General features: G+C 40.3%; 1 protein-coding gene across 3 annotated transcripts in view; it reads right to left on the reverse strand.

Annotated features, from left to right (window-relative positions):
• The window catches only part of kdm4b (lysine (K)-specific demethylase 4B), an 814,203-nt gene that overhangs the window by 718,992 nt on the left and 75,096 nt on the right, over positions 1-20,115 (reverse strand). The window contains 5 exon segments of one of the 3 annotated variants that reach the window (NM_001082805.2): positions 5,852-7,919; positions 8,102-8,194; positions 15,601-15,720; positions 17,904-18,071; positions 18,253-18,438. The exons of 1 other annotated variant lie outside the window; for it this stretch is intronic. In NM_001082805.2, the coding sequence (NP_001076274.2) occupies positions 7,590-7,919; positions 8,102-8,194; positions 15,601-15,720; positions 17,904-18,071; positions 18,253-18,438 (897 nt within the window). In that variant the 3' untranslated portion in view covers positions 5,852-7,589. 3 annotated transcript variants of the gene reach the window in all.

Genomic DNA, 20,115 nt, shown 5'->3' on the forward strand with positions numbered 1-20,115 from the left:
TTGTTCACAAACCATTCAAGTGACCTCCATCTCCAAGGAGAGGGAAATTCTTACACACTTTTATCTATAAATGTATTTGTTTTAGGATCATTTATCAGCTATAATTGTCTCTAGACCTGTAATGCACTCCAGAATCTGACAGATTGATTAGCTGCAGGCTCTAGAACAGTTATCTGAAGCTTTGTCATACAGTGTTATGCCTGGAGTTCATCAATAGCCTCGCATCTACCAACACAGACTATATCTGAAGTATTAGGAAGTAATTTGCGTATTCCTCCTGTAGAAAAAACGGCATAAAAACAATGTTTAGCGGCTCAATGTGTTACAACAAAGTTTCTAAAAGACCAAACACAATGAACTCTTTAATGATATAGTATACAGCCAAGCACATGTGGTCAGAACCCAAACGAATCGCAGGTAATGAAGTGTTAAGTGTTTCTCCCAAAGATAATCTCATCTAAACAAAATGCTAGAAGGCATCTGTAGCTCCGCCTCTTTGGCCATTTTTGGATACCCCTGGTCAGCGCGATAACGTGCAAACAAAATGGGGACCACGCCCACCTGTAGCTTCATTGCGCTCTTCAGAAAACTATGGGTGACGTCACGGATACTACGCCCATATCTTTTACAGTCTATGGGGCCAATCACACCGAACGCGCATTTGCATTGAGAGGTGCCTCCTTGAATGATTTACGGCCGTGAGCATTGTGTGCGCTGCTTATGCGCCCTGTGCGCCTCGCGTTTTAACCGCCTGCTTAACCTTGTGTTTTTGCGTTCGCAGTTGAAAAAGTGTTGAAACGTGTTCAGTCAGTCGCATCAGTTTCATTCTCCAATCAAATAAAAGAGGAGGCGGGGTTTCCGTTGACTGCAGTGTTTCTGTTGTCAAGACAATTACGGAGACCCGCTGTTGATGGATGAGAGACTTGTTGCTGTTTTGAGTTATCCAGTGCCGTATGAATCACACATCTTAAATATCACAAATATTTAAATATTAACTGTTTAAATTACAACAATATCAACAGCAACAATCGCACACAATACACAGCTGATTCAGTTGTTGCCTAGCGACATAAAAATCGTGCATTTTTGGAACATGAAAGCATGTTCAGTGTAATCAGCCCCTATCTAGACTTTAAATTCGGTAAATTTAAAAAAATAAATAAATAAAAAAAAATCGCTGTTTACACAGGCGAAGACGTTACAGAATTTTTCCGGAAAAGACCGTTCCCACATCCATTCCAAAATAACGGTAAATACATACATACAGCGTCTGACTGTACTGATTGGCTAAAGTAGACGTCTAACGTCAGCACGGTCTAGACGTGAACGTGCTTTTTCCGGCAATCTCCCTTCTGCGTTCACACAGCGCAGCATTCCAGCAAATTACCGGTAATGTTACAATTTCTCTTTCCGGAAAATAGCTGGAACGAATTTACCGTATTTTCAAAAAGGGCCTGTTCACATATACAGAACTTACTTTATGTAAGTTAGCTTATGTCGCATACTGGAATTTGTTCAGTAAAACCGTTTCCATCGTAGTTTGTGCATTTTTTGTTATCTTATAAAATGATTATCCTACTCAGTTGTGCACATAGATTTGTTTATACACATTTTCAAAATTGATGCGCATCTTGGTGTTACCATCACCCGTTTTTAATGCACATATCCAAAATGCGCATTAAACAGGAGGATGAAACATAACTATTGGTACAGGTCAACACGTAATATGTGATTCAGCATTGCAGTCACATGACAGGTGATCTCACTTTGGCCGACACTAAATTCTCCTTTAGTATTTCCGCCGTCCCGATCTATATTATCAAAGCATGCCTTGTCTTTCTCTAAATGCATTTTAATATCTGTAATTGCAAATCTGGCAGGATCCCAGCGGCCCGTTCTGGCTGTGGAGACGCGGGGGGAATGTTAATGCCGTCCGCTGAGCGACGGGTCAGAGCAACGCTGCTGAATTTGTGTTGGGCTCCGCTGGCTGTAATTATGAGGGTTCGCGATCACATCAAACGGGCCGCCGCGGCGACGGGGTCATCAATGGTCACGCAGAAACCCGCTGTCGACACGCCGGGGCTCCGTCTCATCTGAAGACTTCAAAACAACATCAGCGGCTTCAAAGATGGAGATCCAGATGCGGAGCACGTCTCTGAGCAATGGCAAAAAGAGAGAGAGAGAGAGAGAGAGAGAGAGAGAGATTAAGAAAAGAGAAAGTGAAAAACAGGATGGATGGATGGAGGGATGGATATACCGACTGTTGACTGGAAAGATTAATGGATAGATGGATGGATGGAACAGTTGATAGATAGATAGATAGATAGATAGATAGATAGATAGATAGATAGATAGATAGATAGATAGATAGATAGATAGATAGATAGATAGATAGATAGATAGATAGATAGATAGATAGATAGATAGATAGATAGATAGATGAAGGGATGGATGGATAGATGAATGGATCGACCATTGGATATATAGACAGATAGATGGATGGATGAATAGACCAACAGTTGACTGGATAGATAGATAGATGGATGGATGACGGGATGGATGGATAGACCGACTGTTGACTGTATAGATGGATGGATGGAACAGTTGATAGATAGATAGATAGATAGATAGATAGATAGATAGATAGATAGATAGATAGATAGATAGATAGATAGATAGATAGATCGATGGATGGATGGATGGATGGATGAATGGATGAATGGATGGATGATGGGATGGATGGATAGACCGACTGTTGACTGGAAAGATTAATGGATAGATGGATGGATGGAACAGTTGATAGATAGATAGATAGATAGATAGATAGATAGATAGATAGATAGATAGATAGATAGATAGATAGATAGATAGATAGATAGATAGATAGATAGATAGATAGATAGATGAAGGGATGGATGGATAGATGAATGGATCGACCATTGGATATATAGACAGATAGATGGATGGATGAATAGACCAACAGTTGACTGGATAGATAGATAGATAGATAGATAGATAGATAGATAGATAGATAGATAGATAGATGGATAGATGGATGGATGGATGGATGGATGGATGGATGACGGGATGGATGGATAGACCGACTGTTGACTGTATAGATGGATGGATGGAACAGTTGATAGATAGATAGATAGATAGATAGATAGATAGATAGATAGATAGATAGATAGATAGATAGATAGATAGATAGATAGACAAAAATATAAAAGGATGGATGGATTGATGGATGGATGGTCAGATAGAGAGATAGAAGGATGGACTGTTGAATAGATAGATAGATAGATAGATAGATAGATAGATAGATAGATAGATAGATAGATAGATAGATAGATAGATAGATAGATAGATAGATAGATAGATAGATAGATAGATAGATCTAATCAAATAGAACGACTCACGGACTGGATAATGACTCTTATGAATCATTTCGTGTCCTCGACTCTTTAGGCACAGTCGTTTCATAAGCTGCTCGTGTTTGGCCTCGTCTTTATTTCTGCATCTTGTTCTTTGGCAGATCTGAAACTGCAAGTCATCCGAGCTCAATGTACCGCACACACCGAGCTAATGAAGATCCTCAGCAGGTAATGAGCGCAGGTGTCATGTCACATTTCTTCACTTCGGCCCCTACAGAGGCAGCTGAGGCTAGAAATATCCCTGTAAGAGCACTCAGAACTTCACGAACTGAGTTTGTGCGTGACTGCCTGTGTGTAACCGCGCGGTGGATTATGGGAGCCGCAGCGGCGCCAAACAAATCCTGACTGACGGCTCATTTCAGCTGCGCACAACAATTAGACAATATTTTAAAAGCCTAATTGTTTTTTAATCAGATAAAGGCACATTTAGAGCAGCTAAATGTCAATGAGGGGTTCGATTTGACAAAATAACTCTCAACCAGATTAATCCTTTTGCCTCGGATGATTCATGGTAGGCTATTTTTTTTCCTCAGTGGTTTATTTTTAATAGCTCGGGTCTCCGAGAAAAGCTTTTAATCCGTTTGCGAACATTTGTAATTAATAAACAGCAATTTACTGACCTCTGAACTTCATGAAAGTACCCGAGTGGAGTTTTTAAAAAGCAATTTATATTTAAAAATGAGCCATTTTCAAGTGCACTTATGATTGACATGCTTAAAAAGCAGTTAGAGACTATTGTGAAAAGGATTTGAGTAATCGTTTTGATTGTGGGGAAATGGACTAATTTTTGAACTCATTAATTTCACAGAAATAGTCAAAACACTTACTGGCCATTTTATTAGGTACATCTTACCTTTGCCTTCAGAACTGCCTTAATCCCTCGTTATCCTCCTGGAAGAAGCCATCAGAAGATGGGTACACTGTGGTCATATAAGGGTGGACATGGTCAGCAACAATACTCAGGTAGGCTGTGGCGTTAACACGATGCTCAATTAGTAATAATGAGTCCAAAGTGTGCCAAGAAAACATCCCCCACACCATTACACCAGCCTGAACTATTAATACAAGGCAGGATGGATCCATGCTTTCATGTTGTTGACGCTGAATTCGGACCCGACAATCTGAATGTGGCAGCAGAAATGGAGACTCATCAGAGCAGGAAACGTTTCTCCAATCTTCTGTTGTCCAGTTTTGGTGAGTCTGTGTGAATTGTAGCCTCAGTTTCCTGATCTTAGCTGACAGGAGTGGCACCCGGTGTGGTCTTCTGCTGCTGTAGCTCATCTGCCTCAAGGTTGGACGTGTTGTGCGTTCAGAGATGCTCGTCTGCAGACCTCAGTTGTAACGAGTGCTTATTTGAGTTACTGTTGCCTTTCTATCAGCTGAAACCAGTCTGGCCATTTACGCCAACAGAACTGCCGATCACTGGATATTTTCTCTTTTTCTGACTATTCTCTGTAAAGCCTAGAGATGGTTGTGTTAAAAATCCCAGTAGACCATCAGTTTCTGAAATACTCAGACCAGCATGTTTTGCACAACCAAACATGGCACCTTCAAAGTCACTCAAATCCTCTTTCTTCCCCATTCTGATGCTCGGTTTGCATACCAGTAGGTCGTCTTGACTATGTCGACATGCCTAAATGCATTGAGTTGCTGCCGTGTGATTGGCTGATTAGAAATGTGCGTTAACGAGCAGTTGGACAGGTGAACCATATAAAGTGGGTAGTAAGTGTGCATTCATTTGCAAAGTGACTGAACAGTGGGGTGTGTCTCAATGCTCTGTATTCGGGCTGCATCAGAAACTGCATACTTCCATACTATACAGTACGCTAAAATCAGTATGCAGCCGAGTAGTATGACCGAATTCATAGAATTTGAATATTAGTATGCGAGAAGTACCAGGATGACCTACTACTTCCGGCGAGATTCTAAAGTGCGCATCCCATACATGCTGCGCCGTCCCATGATGCCCCGCGTGCGAATTCATGAATGGGAGTAAAGTGACGAAACTGACGCAGGTAGGTCACATGACCATGACAAATTGGCGGATGTAGTACATCTGAATTCCATTCATACTGTTCACATTCATACTGCATAGAACACACTTTTCTAACGCCGAGTAGTACGTTTAAATTCAAATGCCGTACCTATTGAGTAGTAGGCGGTTTCGGACGCAGCCTCTGTCTTTGTTTTTGTTTGTTTTTTGCTTTCTACTAAGTGATCTTTCCAGCTATACTAGCCATATATGCATAATATAGCATTTTAAGTATTTTTGTGGCTTATTTGTTGCCTGCATATGAAATTATTCAAAATGTACCTTTATTTTAAACACAATTATAAAATAACCTTTAATATTTACCACTTTCCCAGAAATTAACTTTAGTTTTTCTTCATTCCAAGGAAACAAACAAACGTAAAGCACAGTTTCACTTCACATTTTATTAGAATCTTTCCTATTACTTCTGCACAGATAAACATTTGCCACCATCAGTATGCAAGCCGTGTTGGGTTATTTCATTAAACCTGCCTCTCGTGACGTTTCTGTGTTAATGCAAGGCAGAAACTTCAAGAACAGAGGAGTACAAATGCCATTGACACACCGAGTCTAGTCTTGGAGCGGCCGTAGGCGTCGCTGACAGGTGGAAAACAACAAACGGAAGCGTTGAGACGAAAACGACAGTCGTCACATCAAAAAGGATGCGCTCGAGACGGTGTAGAAGATATAACCTCAGTACGCACTTCATCCCAAAAGATTAAAGGTGTAACTTGGATTATAAATCATTCTAATAATAATAAGAAGAATAAAAATAAACAGAAGCGCTGTCAAATTAATGCAAGTGTTCACAAGTAATGCAAAGGGAATCAATGCAATTCATCACGCCTTTTCTGTCGCACGTCTTGACTTTTCATGCATTTATTTATTTATTCTGCGTCTTGGACGCTTCTTTGAACTCTTTGGCATGCTAAAGCAATCATTTCTAAAAAGATCTGATCCGAGCCTTTGTTTCTGAATGAACCGAGGTGGCCTTGAAGTGAATTCTCGATGCTAATTGGACGAGAAAACCAGTGATACGTCATGAGATCAAACACGATGGAGAACCAACAAAAAAGGAGAAAACCAATTCAAAGCGACACCCAGACCCTTTATTAGAACGTGACATGGCATTCGATAAGACTAGAAGTTACACTGAAGAAGAATGTCGATGTTCAGGACGTCTAGTATGTACACCTCATCCCAACGCCCCTCAGTAGTCTCTGACCTCTATAGCACCTTGAGAAGGCGGACTGCGCATGTTTAACATCACCTATGACTATACGCTTAAATGTACGCCGAACTCCTCAATAAAAATGATCAATTCCACTTGCATTTTTTTTTCCCGTTAAATCTCCCGAAACTCCGTTGCACCGAAAATTATAAACCAATAAAAATAATAATCATAACAACAACAGTAAATATAATAAAAAACAGACGAGGTGAATAGTATTTCAATATCAACGTCTACCAAGTATGCTACAAAAAAAATCATTCACCTGGCGCTGAAAAACATTTTTATCGTCGATTATAGAAGTATACATGAAGACGCGCGAGATCTATCGTAATGCGTACGCTAACCCAAAAAAACAAACAAACAAACTGTAGCTTCTGATGCTGCCATAGTTGTGATTTCCTTTATACAAATATTAAATCTATATGTGACAAAAGACGTTTAAATACTTGTTAAATCCCCGCTAAAACTCTTCCTGTGGTCCCCCCCCCCATCCCTCCCCGAACACTTGAGAAATATCGGAAACTGTACAGATATAGACTGGCTGTTGATCTGTGACCGGGTAGCGTGTTTTGAGTCGCGTTAGAAAAATATTTAGCACTCATTAGAGAAAAGAAAAAGTCCGTGTTAAAGTAAACAGCACATACAGTAGGTGATCGTTCCGGTGGTGGGATCTTTTCGTTTATTGAAAGAGGCGAATTGAGGGGTCGTGGAAGAGCACGGCATCCCCCAAGGCTCTGTACTGGGTCCGTTCCGGCTTCAGTCTATAGTGACACACATGCGTCCCACGCGCACCATCAATGGGTGGGAGGACTCCGATTAGCACAACAGCGAATAAATGAAACAAAGACATGCAAGTGAATGAATTGAAAGTCTGAAAGCGTTAGCTGCTTCAATACATAGGCTCGAGGCCGGGCTCGCCGTCTTCCGCGGGAAAGTCCGACTTGAGGAGAGACTCCATGTAGGCGATGTAGCTGGAGCTGTGGGTGTAGCTCTCGCTGGGTTCTGGGGGTGCTGAAACGGGTAGTGCAGCTGGTGGCAAGCAAGGGGCAGTGCTGGTGTTCGCGGTAATACTAGGGGGCAGGAAAGTGGAGACTAGCTCAGGAGGTAGCGCAGAGGGCTCGATGGCTAACGTGGGCGGCGGGGTCGGCAGACGAGGGCGTTTTGCGGCCAGAGGTTCGTCTGATGGTTGAGCCTGAGGTTGCTGCTGGTTCACGGTTGCCTGTTGAAAAGAGGAAAGAATACACTGTTATTCTAGAGTGACGTCAATCACAGCGCTCTCAAATGGACCGCATTGTTAGCTTAAAAACCTTCAGGTCTGACAAACACTCAAGCTGTAAAGTGTTAAACTTGCACTTCACAATGATGAATTTCTGTGCGCAGAAAGCGAATAAAAGCTCTTACCAGACGAGACATGACCCTCTTGGGCAGCTCTTGGTCCAGAGAGTGAATCTCGCTGCGCTTCAGTAAGAGCTGCGTCTCGTCCTGAAACTCCACCTGCAAAGTAATAACAGTCCATTTAGATGGCTTGGTCCTTCCTGGAAACACTTTCCATGATATGATCCAAATTTACTTGGAACTAGCATCGCTTCAAAGCTTTTGTTACCGTCTGCATGATGACTATCTTACCAATACCTTTGGGAAGCTGTTTTACAGGCACAGCTCTATCTACATAAATAGCAAACACAAAAACTGCAATGCATTTATCCCGAAATACACCTTTAGCACAATAAACACCAACAAGCTGCAAACTTTTAATCAGTTTGCAATCAACATCCGATTCCCAACAGTTATGAGAGAGGCTTCCGGACGTCCAGTTACTGATGCTCGGTTGTGGGTGGGAGAACATACATTTAGCACTTGTTAAAGAAAAAAAGTCAGATATACAACAAAGTTTAGTGCAGGGCTGCCCAAACTCGATCCTGGAGAGCCGGTGTCCTACATATTTTACTTCCAGGACCAATTAAACGCACCTGAACCAGCTAGTCAAGCTATTTCTACATACAGTGGTTCCTTGTTAGAGTTGCGTTCTAAAAATAACCTCCAATAGGTGGAAATAATCCACTTTATTCTTTACTTTTAAATGATTATAGATGTTTTAAGGATGTGAAACCCCTCACTACACACTTTATACACTTTTCCCAACCAGGCATTAACATCTTCTTTTCTGTCTCGTTTAAACACTCTCGAAGTTCAAACCTTCATAGAGAAATAAGTCCAGTATTATAGAAGAGTTCCTTACGTTTATATAGCACTTTTCTGGACACTCGAAGCGCTTTACACATTGGGGGGGTGGGACGGCGCTCACTGAATCAAACCAAGACATTTGTTTGAGAAGAATCATTTAAATATATATATCAAAATATATATCAAATACCCTTCCTTTCTTCCACAACTCCCCAACCCTCTTCACTTTCGCAACATCCCTCTATACCCACAACGGATGTGGATTTGCATCATGGGCAGGGCTTCTGTTTGCCCAGTAACACTAGCTTCATTGCTAAATGGCTAGCATGGATTTTATTGAGAAAGTAGCTGTACTTTATGAGCTTTAGGAAGGCTGAAAAACTGCGTAGATTCACTAGGTACACCAGCTCAGAGTTCATCAACTCTTACAGAAACTATACCTGGATGATGGAGGTTTTTAGAGGTGCTTCCGGCTGAGCCAAGCCCAGTTTAATATACTGTCGTCCGGTGTCGACAGAAGGATTTCCCTTCGGGACACCAGCAACAGGTGCTATGTCACAATTACGCCCCTACTAGAGCAAATTCCTGATTGGTTAATTCTGCATGAACGTCCGCTAAAGTTCAGATTTTCAAATCAAGCATTTCAAGTGAATTACGTCATCCACGCCACCTCGTTCGTGCGAATAGCATCACAGGATGTCTATTCACATCTTTCCATTTGCTTAGCATGTAAATCCCTCGCGATTGACACTTCATCTGCGTCTGGTGTGAACGAAGACACAAAAAAAAGTCCGATTTAAAGCAAATGTATAAAGCAAATTTAAATATTTTCGGTTTAGTGAATAGAGGTGAAGCGGGGGATCCTGGTAATGTTTGTGAAAAAAGACCCCCCAGGGCTCTCCATTGAGTCTATTTCACTTTCAGTCTATAGCAGTGGTCTCAAACTTGATTCCTGAAGGGCCGCAGCTCTGCACAGTTTAGCTTCAACAACCAACAACTCACACCTGCTTAATAGTCCAGTATTCTTGAACACCTTGATTGGTTGGATCAGCTGTGTTTGATTAGGGATGGAGCAAAACTGTGCAGAGCTGCGCAACTCCAGGAATCCAGTTTGAGACTTATGCTCTATAGCAGGGGTCACCAAACTTGTTCCCTGAGGGCCGGTGTCCTGCAGATTTTAGCTCCAACCCTAATCAAACACACCTGAACAAGCTAATCAAGGTCTTACTAAGGTATACTTGAAACACCCAGGCAGGTGTGTTGAGGCAAGTTGGAGGGCACCGGACCTCCAGGAACAAGATGGGTGACCCCTGCTCTATAGTATCACTCAAGTATAATCCATGGGTGGGGGACTCAGATTAGCACAACAGTGGATTTGTTTGGGCTGCTCAATAATAGAAAAATGATTACAATAATTTTGTACAATTTTAAGTGAGGTTTATTCATAAAGTAATTTCGAGAGGATCACGTGCTTATGATTTATCACGTCCGGTCTCGCATTTGCTAATCACCATCTTCCAATCATATGAGCCCTAAGCTACTATAAATAGCCTCAGTTTTCAGTTCACTTTATCTTCGTTTGGAAGAAACCCCCCTCCTCCCCTATTCTCCTCCTTTATCTCTGATTGGGTGGCACGGCGGCCCAGTGGTTAGCACTGCGAGCCCCACAGCAAGAACACTGCCAGCCCTGGTTCCTCAGGACCGGTGGGTGTTTCTGTGAGGAGTTTGTATGTTCTCCCCATGTCCGTGTGGGTTTTCCCGGGTTCTCCGGTTTCCTCCCACCATCCAAAGACATTCAACACGTATAACAATCAAGCTTTTGACTAACCCCTTGTGTTCCCTTAGCTACCGCAGCAGGGGAGTTCTGAGATCCACCACCTCTCGCTCTGCCAACGGGAGGAAGCCCCGGGCTCGAGGAGCCCTTGAGCTCAGGGGTCTCTCCCGGGACAGCATGCCAAGCAAGCTTTTATAAATCATCAGCTAAGTGTGAACTCTTGAATCATAATTAATTAAAACGTTGAATGTCCCATAGGGCCAAAACTATTTTGATTGATTTATTTAATAATCATCAACAAAATATAATAAAAAACAAATTAAAAGTCTTCAAAATGATTGAAAATTCTAAATAAAAACTTTAAATTTCATAAATACAAAAAATACATTGGAATAAAACCACAGATATTCGTTATCCCAACTCTTCATATGTTCAGCACTAGGAGATGAATCGAAAGTTCGTCTACAGAAAGAATAGATTACATATTTATTCTGTAACACTAAAATGCAATCCTACTGCTCTGGGTGCAGCAGCATTTATCCCAGAACACTCCATAAGAAAACGCTCTTATTTTTGGAACAGAAGAGCAACCAGCCACCCGACGTAACAAGCTGCAAAACTTTCAACCAGTCTGCAATCAACACCCGATTCCCAGATCAATTCCCGGCGGCTTCGAGACCTGTCAGACTCCCAGACATCGAGTTACTGATGGCCTGTGGTGGGTGGGAGAACATCTGACTCGTCTGGCGAAAAGGTAAAAGAAAAAGTGACGTCATGCAAGTTGTTATGGAGTGCCGTGACTCACAAGGAACTGATAAATAATGGAGTCTTGTGGCGGAGTAGAGAATCAAGCGCTTCGTTACTGCTGACAGTGGAGTCTCTCAAGAGTTCAGCCGAGCAATGAAACAGCACACTGAGAGAATGTGTGTGTGTGTGTTGGGGTTTTAATGAGAGCGAATCCGACGTGAAGCAAAACTAGTTCATCCAATGTGTCAAACAATGCATTAACACAGCTTGGTAAGAGTCTTTTTTTGGGGGGAGGAAAGCGAGTTTCTGAGTCATTTTCCATTTAAATGTGACCCAAATGTTCAGGAAAACATGGCTCTATCTTTGAGCAACAACACAAACGCTCTTCCTGTGATGGAGCTAGCATGTCTGCATGAACTAGCAGATGAATGACAGTCTACTCTGGCTGTCTGCGCTCCATCACACCTCATAAGCTTCATGTACAGACTCCATAAATCCCCCGTGCAGCACATCTCCCCTTGTTGTCTCGTTTTGCCATTAATCTCTCTTCCTTTCTGCTCGGCACGTCTAGATATCCTCTAGGTATAATGAAAGCTAACTTTGCACCAAATGTTGGGGTTTTCGTCAACCAAATTGATGACTAAATGTCAACAACCCTGGTGAAAATGAGATGAAAACACATGCTGGTCATGTGACGATGACTCTAATTAAATTTGTAATGCATATAAATGTGATTTCAAGAGTTTACACTTAGATATGCTTGGCAACAATAGCAGATTTGGCATGCTGTCCCAAGAGAGCACCCTGAGCTCGGAGATAATTGAGCCCAAGGCTCCCGCCTGGTCAATAAGTATATAAAGAGGGTCCGAGATCAGGTAGGTCTCAAGAGCTCCCCCTTGAAAAGGGAGTAAAAGGAGGAGATGGGGTGGAAAGGGGGATTCTTTCAAAACGAAGATAGAGCAGTAAGGAGAAATCGGTCTATTTATTGCAAACTTGGATTTGATTGGATTATTACTGATTACGGATGAGAAGCCAGCCATGACTGATCATATCACGTGCTCCTCTTGAAATTAGTTTATAAAAACTCCACCTACAAAATAAAAGATATGCTAAAATGTCTTTATTTTCGTAGACTAAGACGAGACAAAACGTTCTAAAGTTTTTTAATTTTGTTTAGTCGTGTGATTATTGTTATTTTGCACTAAGTTCGCACTGCACAGCCGATGTCACTTGCTCAAGCCACACTTGTGGCATTATTTAGAGGACGACAACAAACAAAGATAAGTCTGAAACAGAGAACGGGACCTGTTTGCGTGTGTGATGTCAACATATTTTATTATAAAGCTGTGAAAATGCGAGGTGGTTAGGGTTACCAGAGGTGGAAAGTAACGAATTACATTTACTTGCGTTACTGTAATCGAGTAGTATTTTTGTGAATTTTTTACTTGCGTCGTGTTTAAATTCGGTAATTTTACTTATGTATGTTTTACCTCAAGTAAGGCAACTATATACAATACACAGGGTTTTTTTTTTTTAGATTTAAAGGTCCCGGGAAGTGCTTCGAAATATGCATTTTTATTCGATGTTTGAGGTAATCTCAACCGAAACACAGTGTAGCTCCTCCCCTTTTTAAAAACAGCCAATAGCATTTTGTTTTATCACAGCTCTGCCAGCTAGAGTGGTTGAGCTCAAGTGCACCAAATGAGAAGTGTCATGTAGGGGGAGGGGCATATCAGATAGAGAACATTTGATTGGTCATGATTTGATGAGAAACTGAAGTGTGAGGTGTCGTGAATAAAACCGTTGATCCATTTAGGCCAGAGGTGTCCAAACTCGGTCCTGGGGGGCCGGTGTCCTGCAGATTTTAGCTTCAACTGACCTGCAAGAATGTTTCTAGAAAGCAGAGTAAGAGCTTGATTAGCTAGGCCAGCTGTGTCTGATTGGGGTTGGAACTAAACTTTGTAGGACACCGGCCCTCCAGGACCGAGTCTGGACATCCCTGATTGAGGCAAAAGTTACAAACTACTAGCTATAAATGTTTATATCAGTTTTATATCTTCTAAATTTTGTCACTGTATTGGGTCACACCAGCTTATAGAAATCTTAAAAACTAACAATACTGATGCTAACATCTAAAAAACTTGATTTTAATTTCATGGGACCTTTACATTTTTTAATCCTGAATCCAGTTTGAATTCATGCAATATTCAACAATTATATTTGTCATTTTATGGCCTTTGTTTTTGGTCTTTCACTTCAAATACAAACAACTGATTTGAGATTTATATCCCCTTGTTCTTTATGAACCAACATTACACACAAATTCCTCCATGCCAGCTAAAGAAATAGTTACTCAACACAATTTTACCCTCGAGTACATTTTAAAGAGCTGATTTTTACTTTTACTTGAGTTGATTTACAGACATGTAACTTTACATTTACTTAAGTAACATTTTATTGAAGTAACAGTACTTGAGTAGAATATTTTAGTACTCTTTCCACCTCTTAAAGGGGTTTAACTGCTCACTAAAACGCACTGCTAATAGAAAAACAACTTTAAAATTTAAATTTCTAAAGCTGTTTCATCTATACTACTAAGTGCTTACACTATATTGACTGCTAATAGAGTTGTATTGCTAAAAAGAGACTAAAAACATTATTATTGACTAAAACTTGACTGTTATCGGTTTTTGTCGACTAAAACTAGACAAAAATGGATAATTCTGACTACAATAAGACTGAAATGCTCAGAGTTTTATTTAACTAAAACTTAACTAGACTAAAGGAGGATAATTAATTTGACTAAAACTAATAAGAACTAGAATGAAAGCTTATCACAAAGACTAGACTAAAATTAAAATTAACACAGGCCACCAAATACAACATTAGCACTAAATGTGGAACTCAGACAAGGTTTAAAAACACTGGGAAGCAGGGCCGGAGTGGGACACCTTTTCAGCCCTGGAGTTTCAAGCCTCAGTCCGGCCCACCTCAGTTCATGACTGACTATATTAAAATAAGGTCATTTCCAAATCAGTTTCTAATTACACTATCACATGTTTTTTTTTGAGAAAGCAGCTGCTTTAGAACTTCAAATGTTCAACAACCCTAACAGTGTTATATGTCTTAACAATAAAAATGAAAACAATAATACACCGTGCCGAGGATCGAACCCGGGTCCGCGGTGTCTTAACGTGCTAACCGCTGGACCACAACAGCTGTGATCTGAATGGTGATTGCGAGAAAATAGATAAAAAGAGAAGAGATACGATGAAGTAATGAATAAAAAGGATGTGGTCAAGTAAATAAATCAATTTAAAAAGTGTGACTGCTGAGAGCAACACATTCTGGAGCTAGGGACACCGGCCCTCGCGGCCAAAAAACGGACCGGCCCACCGGGAATTCTCCCGGTCCTCCCGATTAGCCAATCCGGGCCTGCCAGGAAGTCAACCTTAAAGATTCAGGCTTGTGATTTAAAAACTGAGTCCCCGATTTAATGCCAGTTTAATGTAAGAATCAGATGCTCTGTTTTCAGTGAGGACTTAGAGAAACTTGTTCAGGCTTTTATCAGCAGCAGGATGGATTACTGTAACGGCCTCCTCACTGGCCTTCCCAAAAACACAGTCAGACAGTTACAGCTCATCCAGACTTGCTGCCAGGATTCAGACCAGAACCAGGAAATCAGAGCACATCCCACCTGTCCTCAGGTCTCTACACTGGCTCCCAGTTACATTTAGAATAGAGTTTAAAGTATTATTACTGGCCAATAAATCAATAAATAGCCAAGGAGCTCAATACATTACAGATATGCTGACTGAATACAAACCTAACAGATCACTCAGATCTTTAGGATCAAGTAAGTAAGTCAAGAGTTTAGTCAAAGCAGGGTGAATCTGCCTTCAACTAGCAACAGCGCCCCCCACTGCTGGATTCAGCTTCCAGAAATTAGGCACATTCACATCAAGAGTGAAAACACATCTGTTTAACTGTGCCTTTACTGAATGAGCACTGAGCTCTAGATCGCACTACATAGTCTTTCTTTGTTGTTTTTATTTTCTTATACTTGTTTCTTTTATTCCTGTTTGTGTAAAGCACTTTGAATTACCATTGTGCATGAAATGTGCTGATTAAATAAGCTTGCCTTGTCGTAATGTAAAGTTAATAAACAACTATAAATGGAAGTTGACGCAGTTACCTGGTAGTATCGGTGGACGTGTTCCTTGATGTAAGATGCGTTGAGAACCCGTCCATCGACAGTTTTGACCACCACGAGTTCGCCCAGTTCTGGTGGGCCGTTCCGCAGGCAGTCGTGACTCTGAGAAAGAGAAATCAAGAGGCAACGAATCAAATTGATGCGCCTGATGCGATAGTTTATATAGATATATATTATATAGATATATAATACTGCTAAAAGCTATTAGTTAATTTTATTTGATTAAGTCATGGTAACTAATAACCTTGTGATTTTGGTTGTTTTGCAATAATGTGCGTGTTTTGTAAAGCTGCATTGAAACAATAATTCAAGAGTTCACACTTAGCTGATGATTGACTATAAAGCTTGTTTGGCATGCTGTCCCAGGAGGGAGCCCTGAGCTCATAAGATCCTCGAGCCCGGGACTCCCTCTCGTTTGCAAGGCGAGAGGGGAGTTTGAGCTCAGGTAGATCTTGAGAACTCCCCTGCTGTAGTAGCTAATGAACAGATAGTGATTGCTCTTAAGAGATAACTACTTACTGGGAGCATGTCTATGGTGCTGATTAGTCAATTACCTTAAGCTGCATGTTTTTGGACAGTGAGAGGAAACCAGGCAACCCCTAGAAAACCCACGAGCATGTGGAGAACGTGTAAACTCCAAACAGAAACGTCAGCTGGCTTGGTAAGGGCTATAACCAGTGACGTTCTTGCTGTGAGGCAACAGTGCTAACCACTGGGCCACCGTGCCACCCATCTAGGAAAGGAGGAGGAGTAGGGGTGGAAGGGAGGGTTCTTCAAAACTTCGGGTATTTATAGTGGCTAAGGAATCGTCTCATTTGTGAATTATAAATTGAATAATGCGGGACCGACTGCAAGCAGTCATAAGCACGTGATCCTCTTAAAATTAGTTTATTAATATACTTTACTTATTGTGGACTATACAAAATATCTTGAACATTAAGTTCCAAGAGATAGTGTGTTATTTTTTACATCAAGATTACAGAGGTTTAAGCATTGGATGAGCCCAAAATTATTGCAACTGGCAACCATAACAGTAGGGGTGTCAAAATTAATTGTTTCTTCGGTGCACCGCGATTCAGACACGGACAATTCGGTATCGGTTCAGTTATAATCATAACCGGTTATTATGTACTGACGTCATTTTTCTCCTATGCGCTCTGTCGCGAGGGAGGTGAGCGCGAGTATTTACAACACTCAGGAGCCAACTCAGAGCCGGCCCGTGGCATAGGCACCATAGGCAAATGCTAAGGGTGCTGTACATCCAGGGGGGCGCCAGAAATGAGCGCGGTTCAGTTGGTTTTGTTTTCAATATTCCCGACACACATTCAGTTACAGACGGCAAGAACTCAAACAACTCTTACCCTAAAAAGACGAAAAAAAAAGACGAACCCTAAAAAGACGAAGCTGGTAATGTTTCACAGCTGTCTTTCTTTTTTTTTTCCGCTCGACATTACGAGCACTGCTCCGTTTAAGCCCTAGCAATATGTATTTAGCCGGGAGAGCTCTCCCTGTTGCGAGGGCTTAAATATGTGTGTGTGTGTGTGTGTGTGTGTTTGTTTGGTGCTGTCTATGTTTGTGTATGTGTTTGAATGAGAGACAGTGTGGTGCTGTGTGTCTGTGTGTTTATAAAGACAGCTTGTTATTGACCTTATTCTAAAATGCGGAAGTGCGCCTGTTTTCGCGATTGTCTTAGAACTTCCGTTTCAGTCGCCTATGGGAGAAATGACAAGGACTAATAAACGGCAAAAAACGGTCAAACTACTTGCTCTACAAACAAATGTTTGCATGACTATACAGACCAAGTAGAATAATATAACAAGGAAATATCAGTTTGCAACATCAAACAGCGAAACGAGCAGTTTTTAATGTCTAAAAATGAATGGAAGTGAATGAGACCGGAAGTCCCGTGCCAAAAAGATTCAAATGGCAGCGCCCGCTCGTCTGCGGAGAATAAGGTCAATAGCCTTCCCCCTAAAATATAACACTGTATTTGGAAAGCATCGTCAATGCACCGTGATGCACTGAGATATCGAATTGAACCGAATCGAAGGCATGATAATCGTAACCGAACCGAATCGTGAGACCAGTATAGGTTCACACCTCTACATAACAGCATACAGTAAGATTTTAGCCAATTTTAGAATTCTTCTGGACCAGACCTATGCATTTTATAAGGCAATAGCCCACAAGAGGTTGTGATACAGTAGGTTTATCACCATTATGACATTTCTATACATGCTGTATCATAAGCCAATGAACTCTAAGAGGTAGATCTTTTGGCTCACCAGCAGGTTCTCTGGGAAGATGTTGTCACAGTAGGATCCGTCGTCAAAGTTGACCTCGTAGTAAGTTTGTGTGCCGGTGCCGGTGATGACGCAGCGATAAAACCAGCCATTGCTGTTCCTGCCGATGACCTCCTGACCCAGAGAAAGGTCACGAGAGCCACTTTTAGCCTGCGAAGAAAAAAAAAAAACTTGACTTTGAGGAACGCATCTGATGTTTAAAGTCCACATGAACCGGAAGCTACAAACCATATTTTCGTATTGTGATGCAGTTCAAAGTAAAACTAGCAATGTGAGTTGACAAAATCAATATGGGTAGCTTTGAATTAATTTGATTTCAAAAGCTACGCACCTTCTGATTGGTCAGTTTGTGTTTGTGGCAGGTGACGGACACCACATACGGCCAATCAGCAGGCTTCATGACGACTCCGGCGAGGAGGGCACAGGTCACGTGGAAAGACGTGGAGCAGTTGTCCTGTGAGCATTGGATACACGCGCCGAAAATCTGCTTGGTCGTCTTGTGGCAGTACACGCATTTCTGAAAAAGATAAACACAGGTGACTTTCAGTTACGCAGGACTTTCAATGACAAAGTGATGATATGCATTTGTTATCAAAAAAAAAAAAACTACAAAAAAAATGAGCAGGTCAATTGTAACTAGCTAATAATGACTAATGATGAAGAGCTAAAAACAACTGAATAAAATATAAATGTAAAAATGAAAATAACATATAAAATATAACAATAAAAATACATAAATACATACACACACACACACACACACACACACACACATATATATATATATATATATATATATATATATATATATATATATATATATATATATATATATATAGCTAAAATAAACAGAACAAACCATTAAATAAGGAGAAAAATAAAATTAATCACTAAAAAACTAGAGAAGCCAAATGAGGGAGGAAATATTGAAGAACCACAAGAAAACAAAAACCAAAATAAATAAAAAAGTAGATGGAGAGAACAAAGCTGATGTGTGAAAAATGTTGTGAAACAAACTAACTAAATGTGCAAAATGCTACAAAAAAGTACAAAAAAGCCAAACTAAATAAACAGAACAAATCAACAAATAAGGGAAAATACAACAAATTAACTAACAAAGTAAATAAGAAAAATAAACCCCAAAACAATCAATGAAAAAAGTTGAATAACTAAAAAAAAAAATTAATAATAATATAAGAAAAAAATAGAAAACAATTAGAAAAAGAACAAACCAATAAACATAAAAAATAAACTAAAACAAACAATTAATGAAAAAGGTTCAATAACTAAAGAACAAACTAATATTATAAGAAAAAAAATTAGAAACAGAACAAAGCAATAAATAATAAATAACAAATTAATAAAAACTAGAGAACTAAACAATAATATATAAGACAAAACAGACAATCAATGAAAAATACGGAAAAAACGAATTAGAAAATGACTAAATGAAACAAGGACAAAACAATTATTCAATTAATTACAGAAACAAATAATGGAGGGATGAAAAAGGAAACAAGTGAAGAACAACGCAAAGCACAACATTGAAAACTGAAGGAGAAAATTAAAATTAAAGACCAAGTTAATAAACATCCAAGGAAAAAAGTGAATGAATAAAACACAAAACAAAAAAAGTTTATATATTTAAAAGTGTTTTTGCCAAGTCAATGCTAAAAAGCTTTTTGGCTAGCAGAACTTGTCATTATTATTATTATTTATTTATTTTTCACCTTTATTTTGATAGGATAGTGGAGAATTTAGACAGGAAAGCACTGGGAGCAGAGAGAGGGAAAGGATCGGCAAAGGACCTCGAGACGGGAATCGAACCCAGGTCGCCACGAGCACACCGGTGCTATATGTCAGCGCACAGTACCACTAGGCTACTGGCGCAGACACTTGTCATTATTTTAATGCATCAGAAAAGCAATTTCAAGAGTGACAGCATATAAATCATAATAATGATAACATTTATTAATACAGCAACAATAAAACACCAAAAAAAAAATGCATTTCAGATTTTTTCCATTAACCTAAATGCAGAAATTAAAGCTCGATTTTGTAACACATGAACTCAATAAATGACCAATGTGTATTGAACATAAAAGCTGACCATATTATTAACCACTGCACCATTTTTCCCACCAATCCCCTCTTTCTTTCAGCCAGAAAATTTACTTCAAGAGAGCAACAGTTT

This window comes from Danio rerio, chromosome 22 (assembly GCF_052040795.2).
Source record: "Danio rerio strain M-AB ecotype USA chromosome 22, GRCz13ab, whole genome shotgun sequence".
NCBI classification, from domain to species: domain Eukaryota; kingdom Metazoa; phylum Chordata; class Actinopteri; order Cypriniformes; family Danionidae; genus Danio; species Danio rerio.